At 42.1% G+C, this 19356-nt stretch overlaps 1 protein-coding gene across 1 annotated transcript in view; it reads left to right on the forward strand.

Annotated features, from left to right (window-relative positions):
* Positions 1-832: 832 nt before the first annotated feature.
* LOC132856273 (leucine-rich repeat flightless-interacting protein 2-like) overlaps positions 833-19356 on the forward strand; it is a 28892-nt gene continuing 10368 nt past the window's right edge. The window contains exons 1-9 of the mRNA XM_060885827.1: positions 833-1001; positions 2685-2755; positions 3348-3440; positions 6463-6633; positions 6748-6840; positions 7019-7210; positions 7322-7414; positions 7621-7812; positions 7901-7993. Coding sequence (XP_060741810.1) covers positions 833-1001; positions 2685-2755; positions 3348-3440; positions 6463-6633; positions 6748-6840; positions 7019-7210; positions 7322-7414; positions 7621-7812; positions 7901-7993 — 1167 coding nt within the window. The remainder of the gene's footprint in view (positions 1002-2684; positions 2756-3347; positions 3441-6462; positions 6634-6747; positions 6841-7018; positions 7211-7321; positions 7415-7620; positions 7813-7900; positions 7994-19356) is intronic.

Here is a 19356-nt window from a genome sequence, read left to right on the forward strand (position 1 = left end):
TTTTAGTGCCTGTAATGTTATGTATCTGTTAATTTCATCTTTTATGTCAAGCGCTTTGAGAAGTTACTTTTAAAGACGCTATACAAAATAAAGTTTATTATTATTATTATTATTATTATTATTATTATTATTATTATTATTATTATTATTATTATTATGCTGAATTGTCAGGAATGGCTTAGACAATTTCCTGCCTGGACATTAGGGGGACATTCTGACAGGTTTTGTTTATCTGTGCCATGTGCTTTTGTTTTTGTTTTGTGTATCACGTGTGTTGCCCCGCCCCCTTCCTTCATCCGTTCCTGCCTCTACACACGTGTTCCCTGTGTTTCAGTGATTGTGTTGTATTTTATGTTTCTTTAGGTTTTTTTCGGTTGAAGATATTTCACGGTATTTATTACTATATTTGTACATAATGCTTTTAACATTAACTTGCGGTGTTTAGATTTAATGTTTAAAACAGTATTGAAGGTGTTTGATCATAATAATCTGTAAAATAACTGTTTCTTTTTTCACTTTATTTTAATTTGAAATATTATTTATTTTACTTTTATTTGACCCTTTTTGTTTGCAGTCGCTGCTGCCAGTTGATTTGTGTGTTTTTAATGATTACAGAGTCGTAAAGTGTCAGTGATCTGCTTTATTCTGCTTTATTCACACAATCACGTGTTTATATCAAGGTTTTTTTTCGGCTGTCAGTCACTTTGTGACGTCAAAGAATAAAATTAGAACCGAATTTACACAAAACTCTGAAAAAGAACGAGTAGCTTTCAGAAATCTGTTGAAGTTTGAGGGAGTAAAAGTGTTTCCTGAAGTTACTGTGAAAGATGAAATGGACAAATTTCTGAGTGTATTTAGGGCGTATTCACCGGAGCGTCCACTGCGCCCTCTGCTGTTAGCGACCGGAGCTGCAGCCGCGGCAGCCGGTATTTACTATTTAGTTAAATGGACCGATGGAAACAAAACGACAGCGAACCCCGAGGACACAAGCGACCCCGGAGGTACAAATACACATCCGAAATGAGCATTAAAGTGTATGGTGTTTACTGTGAGCATGTACAAAGCTCCTCCATGTCACCTGATAAGAGCAGATGGTGAAGTGTCTCAGCACAATGAATGACTGAGCGTTCACAACTACAGCTCTACATATTGTACCGGGATTAGTTTACAACATGATCATGGCTGTCTCTCTCTCTCTCTCTCTCTCTCTCTCTCTCTCTCTTACAATTTAGGACATACAGTGCTTTGCAAAAGTATTCATACCCACTGAACTTTTCCACATTTGAACACGTTACAACCACAAACAAAAATGTATTTTATTAGGATTTTATGTCATAGACCAACACAAAGTGGCACATAACTGTGAAGTGGAAGGAAAATGATAAATGTCCAAATTTTTTTTACAAATAAATATCTGAATATTCTCTGTAATTACAGCTGCAGGACCTTTGGGGTTTGTCTCTAACAGCTTTGCACATCTAAAGAGTGAATTTTTGCCCATTCTTCTTTGCAAAAATAGCTCAAGCTCAGTCAGATTGGATGGTGAGCGTCTGTGAGCAGCGATTTTAAGTCTCACCACAGATTCTCAACTGGATTTAGGTCTGGACTTTGACTGGGCCGCTCTAACACATGAATATGCTTTGATCTAAACCACTCCATTGTAGCTCTGACTGTATGTTTATGTTGTATGTTCTGGCTGCCACCACCATGTTTCACGGTGAACACGGTGTGTTCAGGGTGATGTGCAGTGTTATGTTTCTGCCACACATAACATTTTGAATTTTGGCCAAAAAGTTATATTTTGGTCTCATCTGACCAGAGCACCTTCTTCCACATGCTTGCTGTCCCCACACACGGCTTGTCACAAACTGCAAACAGGATTTCTTATGGCTTTCTTCTTGTCGCTCTTCCATACAGAGCAGATTTGTGGAGTGCACGACTAATAGTTGTCCTGTGGACAGATTCTCCCACCTGAGCTGTGGATCTCTGCAGCTCCTCCAGAGTTACCATGGGCCTCTTGGCTGCTTCTCTGATTAATGCCGTCCTCACACGTCCTGTGAGTTTAGGTGAACGTCCGTGTCTTGGTAGGTTTGCAGTCGTGCCGTTCTCTTACCATTTCCGGGTGATGGATTGTACATCATGCTCCGTGAGATGTTCAAGGCTTGGGATATTAATTTATAACCATAACCTTGCTTTAAACTTCTCCACAACTTTATCCCTGACCTGTCTGGTGTGTTCTTTGGTCTTCATGATGCTGTTTGTTCACTAATGTTCTCTAACACACTTCTGAGGGCTTCACAGCACAGCTGTATTTATACTGAGATTAAATGACACACAGGTGACTCTATTTACTACTGAGGTGACTTCTGAAGGCAGTTGGTTTCACTGGATGTTAGTTAGGGGTATCAGAGTAAAGGGGGATGAATACAAATGCACACCACACTCAGATATTTATTTGTAAAAAAAATTAAACACCATTTATAATTTTCATTCCGCTTCACAATTATGTGCCACTTTCTTTCGGTCGTTTCATAAAATCCCAATAAAATACATTTTTCTTTGTGGTTGTAACGTGTCAAAATGTGGGTGTGAAAAAGTTCAGTGGGTGTGAATACTTTTGCAAGGCACTGTAAATAATAGACAATGATGTGTGATGGATTTATTTGTATTTTAATTGCATTTAGACCCAGTGTGCAATGGAGCCACAGAACCGGCTCTGGTCCGACTCACAGAGGTTGTTCAGGACCAGATGAAGGTAAGTTTATTCTGTTCCTAACTTTAACCCTATAGTGAACATTTACATTCTCTTACTGACGGCAGAACTGCAGCTTCACAATCTAATGTTTCTTTACACTATTGGCACATTGTAGTCTATTTTTAAATAAAGAGCAAATCTCTGCACTGCCTCACAACAGTACATTATAGCAGGACTTTATTGCCCTTGTTGTTGAAACATTATTTGTTTTGTGTCTTTTAACACTTTCTTGGCTTCATCGTACTTCCCATATTTCTTAAGCACTTCAGTAGGGAAGTCATGATCAACGTCGAAGGGAGCATCGTTGCAGAACGCCTCTTTTCTTTACCACGCTCTCTGAAGCACCTCCTCTTTCATCATGTAGCTCTCTATGTCTCGTGGAAACTCTAGTGTGTTTTTTAACAAGTTATCCATAAAGCTGACCATGTACTGTAAAGATCTCAGTGTGCTTTTTCTAGAAAATAAAGATTAATGAACCAAAATGAAAATGTAATTTCAAGTTATTTTTTTTAATGAATAGAAGTAGCCCACTGCATGTTTAAAGAATAAGCTCTGAGGTTTGACCCCTTGTTCAAACATGCGTGTGTTTTAGGAGTGTGAGAGAGAGCAGGAGGCTCACAGCCGTCTACAGTTACACTACCATGAGATGATGGAGACTCTGACAAACAGTGAAACTGTACTGAAGGTAAATATTCTTCTCATTACTCTACCACTGCTGTCGTGAACTCGTGTCATGTGTGTTGGTGTGGGTGTTTGTGTGTAATGGAGCAGAAGCAGGATCCATATGCGTAATAACTTGTTTAATAGAAATAAACCAGGCAGAAATAATCCACATGTAAAGCAAAACAGGGTCAGGGAAAACAGCCACAGGTCAAAATTCAGAAGGCAATCAGCGAAAACAAACAAATCCAAAGGGCAAAGAGAGAAATGTGCAACATTAAACAGAAGCAAACAATGGTATGCTGAAAAGCAGGCAGAAGTAACAAAGGCTTGATAACCCAGTGGACTGATGAGACTAAGCAGGGAACGGAACCGGAACCATATCAGGAGGTGTAGGAGTAGTTGTAACAGTACCCCCCCTGCTATGAACACCTCTTGGTGTTCTCCTTGGTGACCCCTGGGTCAAGGACCTGGTCTATCAGGATGTAAAAGTCTAAGGTGAAGAACCTCCCTAGCATTTACCCATGATCTCGCTTCCGAGTTTTAACCCTCCCAGTCGACCAGATACTCCAACTGGCCTCTCCTTCTACGGGAGTCCAGTAACTTATGTACAAGGTATCAATGTCCAAAGGCGGAGGGGCACTTGGTGTGGTTACTGAAGTGAGCAGGCTTCAGGAGGGAAACATGGAATGACAAGCATATGCTGTAAGTGGCTGGTAGTTCTATTCTGTATTTTACCGGGTTGATTTTTCTGATGACTTTTAAGGGTCCAATGTACCTGGGGCTCAGTTTCTGGCATGGAAGTTTTAGTAGATAGCCACACCATTTGCCCCGGCCGGTAGGGAATGTGGGGGCGCATTTTGTGGTTAGCTTGGATGCATTACCTGCACACAGCTCTCTGTAGACATACAAGGGCCATTTCCCAGGCTTCTCTGTTCTGGCAATACCAATCGCCTAATGTGGGGATGTCCGAGGGTTACTCTGACATGGGCAACAATGGCAGTTGGTACCCCAGAATGCACTGAAACTGCATGAGACCAGATGCCTTATGTAACAGAGTATTTTGCGTGTACTCGCCCTACAGGATGAATTCACTTCAACACTGTTGTTCCCTACAGCAATAGGTTCTCAGGTAACAGCTCAGCTCCTGATTATAGTGTTCCACCTGACCATTAGTTTGTGGGTAATAACTGAGAGTAAGACTTTAATACTCAGCTTCCTGAACGAACCCCAGAACCTGGATGTAATCTGCACCCCTGGTCAGAAACAATATCCTCTGGGATACTGAAGCAGCAGAATACATGTTCAAACAGGACCGTGGCAGGTTACATTGCAGAGGGTAGTCCTTTTAGGGGATGAGTCTGCAGGCTTTCGAAAACCGATCCACTACTGCCACTAATGGAGGATCGGGGCTGTGGTGAATTTTTCTTTGATTAGTTCAAAATCTTGTTGGGCGGCCTCAGACCACTAAAGTTTCTTGGTTTTACATTAAGTAGGGAGGTGAGGGCGGCTGCAACAGTGCTATAACCCCAAATAAAACAACAGTAAATATTTGCAAACCCCAGAATTTGCTGGAGTTACTTGATGTTACATTTACATTTACATTATTTAGCAGACACCCTTATCCAGAGCGACTTACATTTTTTATCCAACTGAGCAATTGGTGGTCAAGGGCCTTGCTTAAGGGCCCAGCAGTGGCAGCTTGGTGGACGTAGTAATCGAAGGTTGTGAGTTCGATTACTACGTCCACCAAGCTGCCACTGCTGGGCCCTTGAGCAAGGCCCTTGAGCAAGACCATTAGGCTACCACATCCCCCTTGATGTTAGTGGGTGTAGGCAAATTATGACTGCACTCAATTTGCTAGCATCCATTTGTACCCCTTGGTAGCTTGTAACGTATCCCAGAAACGAAATTGACTGTTTTTAAAATACATTTTCTGTGTTCCTGCAGTCTTTGGAGCACCTGTCGAACGTGAGCCAGGTGAGTACTGTAGTTGTTGGAGTAAATCAGGATATCGTCAATGTAAACGATGAAACTGATCGATGAGGTCCTGGAAAATTTCATTGATGAAAGATTGGAAAACTGCTGGTGTGCCAGCAGGGTGTTTGAACACGTTGTGGATTGATTGTGTAAAATATTCGTAAGAATCTCACTCACTCATTTTCTACCGCTTATCCGAACTACCTCGGGTCACGGGGAGCCTGTGTCTATCTCAGGCGTCATCGGGCATCAAGGCAGGATACACCCTGGATGGAGTGCCAACCCATCGCAGGGTACACACACACACACACTCTCATTCACTCACACACTACGGACAATTTTCCAGAGATGCCAATCAACCTACCATGCATGTCTTTGGACCGGGGAGGAAACCAGAGTACCCGGAGGAAACCCCCGAGGCACGGGGAGAACATGCAAACTACACACACAAGGTGGAGGCGGGACTCGAAATCCCAACCCTGGAGGTGTGATGCGAACGTGCTAACCACTAAGCCACCGTGACCCCCTTCGTAAGAATCTTTTACTAGCAAATCCTTATCCCAAACAGCAGTTGCCCAGTCCAATGCCTTTTCATTGATCGGTGATAGGAGAAACGTGCATTTGGTGGATTCCAGCGGTAAGTGTACGGTTGATGAAGAAAAAATACCTTGCACTGTCGCAAGAAGGCAATCAGCGAAAACAAGCAAATCCAAAGGGCAAAGAGAGAAATGTGAAACAGTAAACGGAAACAAACAATGATACACAGAAAAGCAGTCATAAGTAATAAAGGCTTGGTAATGCAGTGGACTGACAATACATCTCAGGGAACATACCTTAGATGTCGTGTATAAAGACTCGTATGTGAACTGGAACAATACCATGAAGGTCAATACTCGGTTGAAAGCTCCCTCCGGTCTTTAGGTGAGGGGTTTGCAGGTGTTGTTGTAAGAGTGTGTTTGTATGTGTTTATTTTAGACTATTCTCATTAGTAATGAGTTAGTAATTAAAAGTGTCTAAATGTTTGTAAAAGGAAAAAAGTCAATAGGCCTTAATTTCTGTTCTTTCAGGCCTCATTGGGTGAAGTTGAGGAGAAACACCAGAAGGCATTAGAGACCATCACTCAGCTGGAGCAGGAGAAATCTAACCTAACATACCAGGTGAAGACTCTACAAAACACAATGCAGGACATGGGGAACCAGCTCTTTTATACTCATATGCAGTGTGAAGAGCTAAAGAATGTAAGTTAGAAAAAAACCCTTTCATTAAGCAGCTCCTTTTAAGAGAAGTGCACAGTATGAAGACTTTTCATCTTTATACTGCATCCTGAAGCTCATTTAATGTGTGTGTTTTAGAAGTGTGAGAAAGAGCAGGAGGCTCAAAGGCTTCTGAATTTCGAGTACCAAGAGATGATGGAGACTCTGACAAACAGTGAAACTGTACTAAAGGTAAATATTCTTCTCATTATGCTACCACTGCTGTTGTGAACTTTGTGTGTGTGTGTGTTTGTGTGTGTTTGTTTTACATTTTAGACAATTCTCATAAGTAATGAGTCAGTAATTAAAAGTGTCTGAATGTGTGTAAAAGGGAAATAAAGTCAATAAGACTTAATTGATGTTCTTTCAGGCCTCATTGGCTGAAGCTGAGAAGAAACACCAGAAGGCTGAGAAGAAACACCAGAAGGCTGTGAAGACCATCACACAGCTTAGGAAGGAAAAATTTAACCTGAGAGACCAGATGAAGACTCTCCGAAACACAATGCAGTACATGGGGAACCAGCTCTTTTATACTCATTTGCAGTGTGATGAGCTAAAGAAAGTAAGTGAGAAAAAACCTTTTCATTAAGCAGCTCCTTTTAATAGAAGTGGACTGTATGAAGACTTTTCGTCTTTATACTGCATGCTGAGGCTCATTCAATGTGTGTTTTAGAAGTGTGAGCGAGTGCAGAAGGCTAATAGACTTCTGAAGTCTAAGTACCAAGGGATGATGGAGACTCTGACAAACAGTGAAACTCTACTGAAGGTAAATATTCTTTTCATTATGCTACCACTGCTGTTGTGAATTCTGTGTTTCTGTGTGTGTGTGTGTGTGTGTGTGTGTGTGTGTGTGTGTGTGTGTGTTTGTTTTACATTTTAGATTATTAATGAGTAATGAGTCAGTAATTAAAAGTGTCTGAATGTGTGTAAAAGGGAAATAAAGTCAATAAGACTTAATTGATGTTCTTTCAGGCCTCGTTGGCTGAAGCTGAGGAGAAACACCAGAAGGCTGAGGAGAAACACCAGAAGGCTGTGGAGACCATCAATCAGTTGAAGCAGGCTAAGTCTAACCTGACTGACCAGGTGAAGTCACTGCAGGACACAGTGAAGGATGGTGAAAACCAGCTCTGTGATACTCAATTACAGTGTGATGAGCTAAAGAATGTAAATGAGAAGAAACCCTTTCATTAAGCAGCTCCTTTTAATAGAAGTGGACTGTATGAAGATTTTTCATGTTTAATGTGTGTTTTAGGAGTGTGAGCAAGAGCAGGAAGCTCACAGGCTTATGAAGTCTGAATACCAAGAGATGATGGAGACTCTGACAAAAAGTGAAAAGTTACTGAAGGTAAATTTTCTTGTCATGAAAATATGAGGGGGTCACGGTGGCTTAGTTGTTAGCACGTTCGCCTCACACCTCCAGGGTTGGGGGTTCGATTCCCACCTCCACCTTGTGTGTGTGTGGAGTTTGCATGTTCTCCCCGAGCCTCGGGGGTTTCCTCCGGGTACTCTGGTTTCCTCCCCCGGTCCAAAGACATGCATGGTAGGTTGATTGGCATCTCTGGAAAATTGTCCGTAGTGTGTGATTGTGTGAGTGAATGAGAGTGAGTGTGTGTGTGTGTGCCCTGTGATGGGTTGGCACTCCGTCCAGGGTGTATCCTGCCTTGATGCCCGATGACACCTGAGATAGGCACAGGCTCCCCGTGACCTGAGGTAGTTCGGATAAGCGGTAGAAGATGAATGAATGAATGAATGAATGAAAATATGACCGCTGTTGTGAACTCTGTGTTACATTTTAGACTATTTTTATAAGTAATGAGTCAGAATTTAAAAGTGTCTGAATTTGTGTATGAATATGGATGTTTTGAAGCTTCATACATTAACCAACAAACACACACACACACACACACACACACACACACCCCCCCCACACACACACCTTTTTACAGAAAACTGGCAAATCTCTTGGATCCAAGGAGATAGAAAGCAACGTGGCCCAAAGCGGATCCTCATCAGAATCAGCGTTATGAGCGTATGAGGGGTAACAATGTGGGGGGAAAAGTCAAGCTGGTCTTAATGTTAAAATTTCAATTGACCTAAGAAATTTGAATATGATTTAATTAAAATAATACAGACTTTCAAATTTCTCACCACCCGAAATCAAATAAAAATGATGGCGATGAAATTCAATTCAGTTCAAGTTTATTTGTGTAGCGCTTTTTACAATTGACATTGTCTCAAAGCAGCTTTACAGAACATAAACATAGAACAAAAGGTTAATATCAAGAATAATATAAAGATTAATATAATGCAAAATTCAAGATTAATATTAGATATATTTAAATGTGCATGTATTTATCCTCAATGAGCAAGTCTGAGGTGACTCAGGTGACTGTGGGGAGGAAAAACTCCCGTAGATGGTAAAGGAAGGAACCTTGAGAGGAACCAGACTCAAAGGGGAACCTCATCCTCATCTGGGTGACACTGGGGGTGTGATTATAAATATACAGTCTGATAAATGTTGTGTTGATGCAGAAGACCACATGGAGTTCACATCTCCTCTTAGTATTGCAGAGTCTAACTAGAGCTGGTAGATCTCTAGATGCCTCAGGATTCTCAGAGTCGGCCTCGTCTCAGTGGAGGTCCAAAATCTTCATCGCATGGAAGACGATCTGAGCTGGTACAATTTTTGGATGCCTTGGGATGAGTAGAATGAGAGAAGCAGTGGAGAGGAATTAACATATCTGCTGTTCATAATATTTGCAAGTCAGATGTGAGATTGCACATATTATGGGATGTATTATGTGTACGCCTGACTTATTACACTTATTACACGACCAGACTGTAACAGTTTCCACAAGTCATCAGACTCCTTAATAACTGAACTGAACTGTACTGAGCACAACACACACACATCAACTGTATGGACTACACAGACCTACACCAAATACACACACTTCCAATATACATCCATCAACCTGTTTACATGCTGTTTTTGCACATTTTTTGCTCTTTGCACATACTCTCTCAAATTTCAGTCATTTGCCGTTTTTCACAATAGTTTACATTATCTCAGGGACCTGCTGCTATAACACTAATGTGTTCATTCTAGTATTTCTGCACACACAGTATTGTTTTAACATACACTATCTACACTGGTCACTGCTGTTTCTGTGTATTGTCTTTTTTGTATTGTCTTGTATTTTTTTGTCTGCACTGTCTTTTGTCCTGCACTGTCTTGTCTGTCTTGTTTGTCTTGTCCTGCACTGTCTTGTCTGTCTTGTTTGACCAGTAGAGGGTGCACTTGGTTCTTCTGTACTTAAAAATAATTTGCATTTGAATAAACTCTTAAACCCTTTGCTATCAGGGTTCATTTTATAATACAGCCCAGGTATTTTTATTTCACTGTTTTTGTTTGTTTGCTTGCTTGTTTGATTGTTGTATTTGTAGCTGGGTTAATAAGACATAAGGGACATTATTTCATATGGATTTCATATGGGGCACATATTTGTGACGCATATTTCAGGAAACGGAGCTAAACCTTTCACGGTACAACACACAGTACTACAAAAACACATTTATATTACCATAGTATTACTTATTGAGTTCATTTATTGATAAAAATATCCCCTCGGCCAGTTGCCCCAGCAGGTTCCGCCATAATAGTTGCCTGGGTTACGTATGTATGTGTGGGGTGGAGCTATCAAAACAGGGGTGACACTCATTTGGGTTAGGGGTGTGTTTTTTGTTTCTATTACAAACTGAAAAAATTACACGATCATACACAGTATTCAGTGAAATGCTTTTTGTTACAATAAAAATAAAAGTAAATTCAATTACTTTTTAATTAATCTTTAAATACATACTTAAAAAGCATTTCGACAGTCCTGAATCCTAACCACTTATTAACTATTAACTACCACTGATTAGTTATTAAAGACTCCAGAAGAACACATTGCACCAATATGAAAATACATGAAATATGTTTATTGTGTATTAATTGATTAACTATTGCATTACCGAACTGTAGAGATGTTAAATGTTACTTTAATCAAAACACACTCTCTAAGTTTGGTTGGAGTTTATTCGCCTGATGAAAAAGAGGAAATGTTTAAGTGAGATTTCAATATGTGGCTGAATGTGTGTGCACGTGTGTGTACGTGTGTGTACGTGTGTGCTTGTATGTGTGTGCTTGTATGTGTGTGTTTGTATGTGTATATGTGTGTATGTGTGTGCTCTGTTTACCCATGAATCCTGGAACCGAGTCAGAGGCGTCTCAGCTTGTAGAACACACCGTGTTACTAAAATAAACTTTTATAAATACACCACTGCTTAATAAGCAGCATAGATACGACTCTCTCTTCTTCTCGCCTATTCCTCAGGAGCACTGAAGAAACCTTTTTTTACACTCTTATGTTTTATTTTTTAAAGCAACAATTAGCCCAAGAGACACACACGTACATTCTTTATTTTTCACACCTGAATTCTAAACTCTGATTGTTCAGAAGGTGTTCAGAAGTTTATTTACCCTTGCTCTTGAACCAATTGCAGACCAGACTAGGGTCAGGATGTCTTTCAGTGTGAAATGCTGTGCATGCAACAGTATGTTAGAGAGTGGGTTTTATTACCTGTTCTCATTTATCCTGATAACTCTGGCTACAGTGTAAAGGACCGTCTGCCCAGCCTCCCTGAAGCTCAAACCATGGTTGACCACATAGTGAACCATAGTATCCTTGATCTCATCTCTGATTGTTCTTCTTTTTGTGCTTCCTCGTACTCCTCCCCAACAAAAGCTCAGCTGGAGTGTGAACTTTCTGCACATACAGAAAGATTAGCTCTTTTACTCTTTGAGTTGCTGGTAACTGTTCCACTTCTATTATGCATCACTGTTCTTCAGCAAGACACCATCAGTAGTGAAGAGGCTCATCCTGTTGATACCTACCAAATGACATCATCGAAGATTGTCATTGATGTGATTTCATTCATATCACCACATTAGTCATTGTATTTTTCTACACTTTTTTTTCTCCTTGAACAGCATTCTATATATCTCATTTTATTGTACAGGAAATTCTATTTAGTTTTAATACTATATTTGACTCCTTATTTAATCTGGTTCTATTATATTAGAACACAGACTGTCATAAAACCACCTCTGGCAGAGCTTCAACCAGATCCCGAAAGGAGGCTGGAGACATTGAGTCCGAATGGACCATGTTCTCCACCTCCATTGTCGACGCGGCCGCTCGGAGCTGTGGCCGTAAGGTCTCCGGTGCCTGTTGTGGCGGCAATCCCCGAACCCGGTGGTGGACCCCGGAAGTAAGGGATGCCGTCAAGCTGAAGAAGGAGTCCTATCGAGCCTGGTTCGGGGGACTCGGGGGACTCCGGAGGCAGCTGATAGGTACCGGAGGGCCAAGCAAGCTTCAGCCCGGGTGGTTGCAGAGGCAAAAACCCAGGTCTGGGAGGAGTTCGGTGAGGCCATGGAAAAGGACTATTGGTTGGCTTCGAAGAAATTCTGGCAAACCGTCCGGCGCTTCAGGAGGGGGAAACAGTGCCCTGCACACACTGTTTACAATGGGAGTGGGAATCTGCTGACTTCGACTGGGGACATCCTTGGACGGTGGAAGGAGTACTTCGAGGATCTCCTCAACCCCACCGACATGTCTTCCACTGAGGAAGCAGAGGCTGAGGGCTCAGTTGTGGACTCAACGATCCCCCAAGCTGAGGTCATTGAGGTAGTTGAGAAGCTACTCAGTGGCAAGGCACCAGGGGTGGATGAGATCCGCCCTGAGTACCTCAAGTCTCTGGATGTTGTGGGGCTGTCTTGGCTGACACGCCTCTGCAACATCGCGTGGCGGCTGGGGACAGTGCCTCTGGACTGGCAGACTGGGGTGGTGGTCCCTCTGTTTAAGAAGGGGGACCGGAGGGTGTGTTCCAACTATAGGGGGATAACACTCCTCAGCCTCCCCGGAAAAGTCTATGCCAGGGTACTGGAGAGGAGAATTCGGCCGATAGTCGAACCTCGGATTCAGGAGGAACAATGCGGTTTTCGTCCTGGTCATGGAACACTAGACCATCTCTATACCCTCGCCAGAGTTCATGGGAGTTTGTCCAACCAGTCCGCATGTGCTTCGTGGATCTGGAGAAGGCATTTGACTGTGTCTTTTGTGGCAACCTGTGGGGGGTGCTCTGGGAGTATGGGGTCCGGGGCCCTCTGCTAAGGGCTGTCCGGTCCCTATATGACCGGAGCAGGAGTTTGGTTCGCTTTGCCGGCAGTAAGTCAGACTTGTTCTCGGTGCATGTTGGACTCCAGCAGAGCTGCCCTTTGTCACCGGTCCTGTTCATTATTTATATGGACAGGATTTCTAGGCGCAGTCTCTGCTTTTTGCAGATGATATTGTCCTGTTGGCTTCATCAAATCAGGACCTTCAGCATGCACTGGGACGGCTTGCAGCCGAGTGTGAAGCGGTCGGGGACGAGAATCAGCACCTCAAAGTCTGAGGCCATGGTTCTCAGCCGGAAAAGGGTGGCTTGTCCCCTTCAGGTTGGTGGAGAGCTCCTGCCTCAAGTGGAGGAGTTTAGGTATCTTGGGGTCTTGTTTACGAGTGAGGGAAGGACGGAGCGGGAGATGGACAGGCGGATCGGTATATCCTCTGCAGTGATGTGGTCAATATACTGGTCTGTTGTGGTGAAGAAAGAGCTGAGCTGCAAGGCGAAGGTTAGTTTGAAACCCTTGTACAGCTTCCGTCATAATCATCATCATCACCCCATGAACAATGTTTGCATGCTGTTTTGCACACTTTTTTGCTCTTTTGCACAAACTGTCCAACATTTCAGTCCTTTTGCACATACTATACACTATCTCAGTCATCTTGCACATACTATACACTATCTCAGTCATCTTGCACATACAGTACTATACAATATTTCAGTTGTTTGCTGTTTTTGCACAATTCTATACATTATCTCAAGGACCTGCTGCTAAGGACCTGCTCGGTTGGTGCTGTTTCTGTTTACTGTTTATTGTCTTTTGTGTATTGTACTTTTTGTATTGTTTTGTAACTTTTTGTCCGCATTGTCTTTTGTCCTGCACTGTCTTTTGTCCTGCACTGTCTTGCCTGTCTTGTTTGTCTTGTCCTGCACTGTTTGCACCAGGTTGCAAAGTTGCACTTTATGTGGCTAGGACTACTTGCAAGCACCCTGATCCTGGAGAAACGTTGTCTCATTTCACTGTGTACTGCAACAGACATATATGGCTGAAATGACAATAAAAGCTTCTTGACTTGACTTGACTTGATATATATTCAATGTCTAAGCTATGTTCACATCTTCAGTAGGCTGCGTTACAGAGCCGTGTGTTTCTGCTTGCTATTCTGTTCATTACCATTTGTTTCTGTTTCCCATTTTACGTTTTTTGTCTTTGCCCATTTTTGGATTCGGTTGTTTATATTGATTTTCAGTGGCTCACCTGGCTTTCTCAGGTGAGCTTGACCCCTTGTCAAGGTAATTTCCAAGTATCTGTCATATTGCACTTTACTGATTCCTCCCGTTTTTTCAGTCTTAGTCGACTCTGGGTCTGCTGTTAACATCATCCACCACCGCCTGGCCCAAGACCCCAAGACCAACACCACATCACACCAGTCTCATCATTCATAAAATGCTCCCTCTCACCCTGCAAATTCGGCTCTTCCATATGAAAAAAATCACTCTGTATCTCACTTTCTCACCAGTCATTCAGATCATCTTAGGCTTTCCCTGGTTACGGGACCATAAACCTCAGATATCTTGATCGGATAAAGAAATCACCTGCTGGTCAACCCAAGATATCTTTGGCTGATATCTCTGTTATTGTGTGGAAAGCCTGAATGCTAAGAGTCTGATATCAGTGCCCTCTGAGAATCAGTCAACAAAACTTCCACCCATCACAATGGGAACTGCAGCATTGACCTGTTACCCAACACTCTTCCTCCCAAGAGCCAATTTATCCATTATCAGTTCCAGAAATGAGAAAAATGGAGGAATATATTGAGGGGACACAAGCAGCAGGCTTCAGTCGTCCTTTCACATTACCTGCTGCCGCTCGCATTTTCTTTGTGGAAAAGAAAGATGAAAGAATACAATACTGTATAGACTATAGTGGGGAAGTAGGGGGCCACTATGAATATTTGGTAATATCATAAATTTCATAAAAATCTAGATTAAACAATTTTTTTTCATCCTGGACAGAAACAAAGAGACTGCGTCTGAGTCCTAAACACTAAATGGAAGGATGTTCCATAACTGTAGGGCTCTGTAAGAAGCTCAGTCTGAGCCTCGTTCAGGAGGGGCCAGTTGGAGTACCTGGTCGACTGGGAGGTGTAAGGCCCAGAAGAATGGGTAAGCGCTAAGGACATTCTTGACCCTTCTACTACCTACAGTTTAACTCCACACACCCTGATAGACCAGGCAATTGACCTAGGGGTTGAACCAGGGGAACACCTATGCCCCTTTTCCACCGAGGCAGTTTGAGTGCTGGTTCGGAGCCAGAGCCTAATTTGGAACCAGTTCTTTCTTTTTTGACACCCAAAGCACCGGCTGTGAACCAGGAAAAGTGGTTCTTAAGTAGCACCAAAACGTTGCTTGTCTAGATTTAAGAACCACTTGCGTCAGGGGATGGGGGAGGGGCTGGGGGCGGGCTACTGTTAGCACCTTTGTTAATGTACCTTAAGTATACTAATGTTTAATACACTTTTACTTTACCGCGATATTATCAGCACACATGATAGTAGGTAGCTACATGTTAAGGCAAAATTTTTTCTGTGTTAATGATAAAATAACGTTATGTACTTTCTCAATTACAACCTCCGTTTATACAAATTACATGGAGCTGCACGTACACGTTGGATTCGCCGCGTTTGGATGCCAATGTAGGTTCACAAAGCCATGAGCATTAACAGTAAAGCAACATTGTTGATGTGTTTGTGTTTGCCGCTGCTACACTAACGTTGCTGGGAAACGTGACACGTATACAGTGACGTCAGACTCGGCTCTGTAATGGCTCTCTAGCCGATGGAAATGCAAACTGGTTCTTAGAAGGATCGCCAGTGGAACCAACTTCGAACCAGCACCAGCACTCGGTCTCTCGCTCTGAACCAGCACTCAGTTCTTTCTGGTGGAAAAGGGGGCCTAGTGGCGGTTAAACCTGCAAACCCCACAGACCCACTGGAGGGAGCCCTCACCCCAGTATTGATCTTCCCGGTAGAGTTCTGGTTCACATCCAGTTATTTAGGTTCGGTTTGTTTACACTGATTAGCTTTCTGGATTGTGTCCTGTGCCTGTTTTTCTGTCCTTTATAATGTGTGGATCATTGTCTGACGTATATGAGCTGCCTCACTGTGCATCCATGCACTGCTTAAAGCAGAGTCCAAACTTGTCAGCAATGAAGAAACAAATGCAGTATGAGATTCGGCTATCCGTGAAACAAAATTACAGCTTGACAACAGTACATCAGTGGGGACCCGTGCTTCCCGTCCATGGGTCAGGAAGTATGGTGTGAAATGAGTCCTGGTGCATTGTGTTGTAAGCAAAAGCTACATAAGCTTCACATAATCATCCCATTCCCCACTATTGGTCAAAAGAGTCTAAGCCAGTTGATCAATCAGAGTCCTTTTAAAACGCTCAACCATACTGTCTGACTTTGGATGGTAAGGAGTGGTACAGGACTTTTTAATGTGCAGCATACGACAGAGGCTCTGAATCACCTCCGTCTCAAACTGATGGCCCTAATCTGAATGTAAAGTCTCTGGAATGGCACGAACCAACACAGAGTCCTCGAACAGACAACGCGCAACTGTTTGAACCGACTGATTATGGAAATTGACGAATTTGGTACAGTAGTCCTCTACAACAGCACATACCTATTGCCCCTGGTGGTCACAGACAGCTCCAAAATGTCCATAGCAACTCCCTCAAATGGACAACTAGTCTGCGACCCACCCATAGGTGCACGGTGGACAGGAAAAGGACCATGACGAGTCTGACATACCTTGCACTGTTCGCACCATGCTTTGATGTCTCTGTACATGGAAGGCCATTAATAACCGTTCCTACACACTTGGTTGATCTGACCTCACCACATTCACTCCCAACAGATTTTGCAATCACATAGCACCTTAGCCTGTATAAACGCCTTAGGAAAGGGCAGGTGCTACTGTGCCCCCTGTACTTTAGTTTTTGTTTGTAGATGTATAAAATGTATGTATAAAAGATGCATGTATAAAACAAAGCAGTATTAGGGAAGTGCGTATTGGTTTTACTTCTTTTTCTTTAGTTTAGTCTTGGTTTTACTTAACTTCTTTAGTCTAGCCCCATGCTTTGTCATGAAAATTATGTATTATTGTAAATATGTGTGTTTCATGTTATAAAGAACAGTAAATGAAACAAGCACCAAGTATTGTTTCAGACTATTTTTTTGTTATTGGTTTACTGTTATTATTATTGTACTGATATTATTGCAGATGTGATTGTAAAAACTGTCAGTTCTGTGTGTGTGTGTGGGTGTGTGTTGCTCTTTATGTTTCCTGTTACTCTCAGCAATGTGTTGAAATGTGATCTAACACCATCAGTCTCTCTCACACACACACACACACACACACACGATGGTTTGTAGATTACAGAAGAAGAAAACCCAGAGGTTTTTTATATCGGGTCTACTCTGTGACTGTTCCGGTTTGTCATGTGTAACACAGGTGTGTCGTCTTTAGACACGGTTTCGCAGAAATGTATTTAAATAATGGACCAATATCCAGGTTCGTAGGGAGCACAGGGTTAACAAACAAAACGAAAGAAACACCCATCACAACCTCAAGAAAATTAATACTAATATGTATTAGTTGAACACTCAAAGAAACAGAAGAATAGCACAATATACAATAAACATGTATCAAGGGAAATAAAATAAAAATAAATAAAATGTTTAAATAAATGAAAACCTTGGATATAGCAGTACCTTAAATGCAATGTGTTCTGTGTTTGTGTAATGAATCTGTCTGTGTTTCTGTCCTGTTTCTGTCTGCTGTCTTTCTCGGTTGTTAATTGTTTGCTCCGCCCACTCTTTGGTTTCCATGGACATTAATTGAACTCATTCATTCCCTCAGGTGTGTTGTCTTTGTCTCTGATTGTCTCCGCTTTGTCATTGGTTCCTGTCAGCTATATATACTCTGTTTGTTCACTTCCCTGGTGTTGGTCGTTATTGTATGTTGGTGTTAATGTTCCCGTCTCCTGTGTGCTCTGTATTCTGCTCTGTTTTGCCTGCCTGTTTGTTTGTCTTGGTTTAGTAAAAGTCTAAAACTGCACTTGGATCCTCATTCGCCTTTGTCCAACATCGTGACAGTTTGAATGAACCTAATTTATGACTAACTTGTACCTAATTATATATACATATATTTATTACATACTATTTTTTCCTAGCTAATCCTGACATGACTTGTTATGATTTCTACAGTGTCACAATGACTGAAATTGAAATTAAAAGGCACTTGCTCGTTGGGGTTAAATACATATACATACATACATACATACATACATACACACTGTGAACTATATATATATATCTTGAATTTTTATTATATTAATTCTTTATACTACTCCTTATGTTTATCTTTTGTTCTATGTTTATGTTCTGTAAAGCTGCTTTTGTAGCAGCCCTTGGCATCTGTGGACATATCCTCAAGCATTTCAATATGGACTGCTCGAGAGTACAAGCATGTAAAGATAAGTCCATATCTCTTGTGCTCTTTGCGACCCTTCTTAACAACAAAGGGGCCGAAGCAATCCATTCCACAAAATGTGAAGGGGGCTGAGGCCTCACAGCGTTCTACAGGAAGTTCAGACATTCTTTGCTCTTCAGCCGGTCTTCTTAATTTCCGACACCACACACATTTGTGGATCAGCTTGGCAACTGATTTGCTTCCACCGATGGTCCAAAATCCGTTAGCTCTGAGTTCCATTAGGGTTTGAGTTCGTCCCTGATGATGGATTTGGTTATGATAGTGAGATAGAATCAACTTAGTAATATGGCTGTCTTTAGGCAGAATAATGGGATGCTTTAATTCTTGACTGAGAGTTGACCCTTTCAATCTTCCCCCAACACGAAGCAGTCCTTCATTCAGAATGGGATCAAGGCGGAAAAGAGGGCTAGACCTTGGAAGAGTTGCCTCCTTAAGGTCACCTTTAAGAATATTTAGTTCTTTAGGGAAGGCCTGTTGCTGGATGAGATTAATTATCACTTTAGCAGCTCTCTTGCGTTCCTCGACAGTGACAAATTCACTGTGCTGTTTTAGTTTGGATCCTAGTCTCTTGATTCTTGCAACAACTTTAACAACTGTTGTCCACATGGAGAAACGACTCAAGCGGCTTAGAATATCTTCAACCGCACTGACCTGACTTACAAATACTCGAATTGACTTAACCTCTGGATCTCCAACAAGTAGCTCGGTAGAGGGCTTAGGTGGTGGGAGCGCCTCTTGTTCCCATAGAAACTTAGGCCCTGATAACCAACTAACTGAAGAGATCTCTCCGGCCTCAAGACCTCTTGAGGCATGGTCAGCTGGGTTTTGTGCCGTGTCAACATAATGCCATTGACTTGGATCTGTACACTCTCTTATTAGCTGAACACGGTTTGCCACAAACACATTGAATCTCCGTGCTTCGTTGTTAATGTAAGCCAGCACG

This window comes from Tachysurus vachellii, chromosome 1, assembly GCF_030014155.1.
Source record: "Tachysurus vachellii isolate PV-2020 chromosome 1, HZAU_Pvac_v1, whole genome shotgun sequence".
Taxonomy (NCBI): domain Eukaryota; kingdom Metazoa; phylum Chordata; class Actinopteri; order Siluriformes; family Bagridae; genus Tachysurus; species Tachysurus vachellii.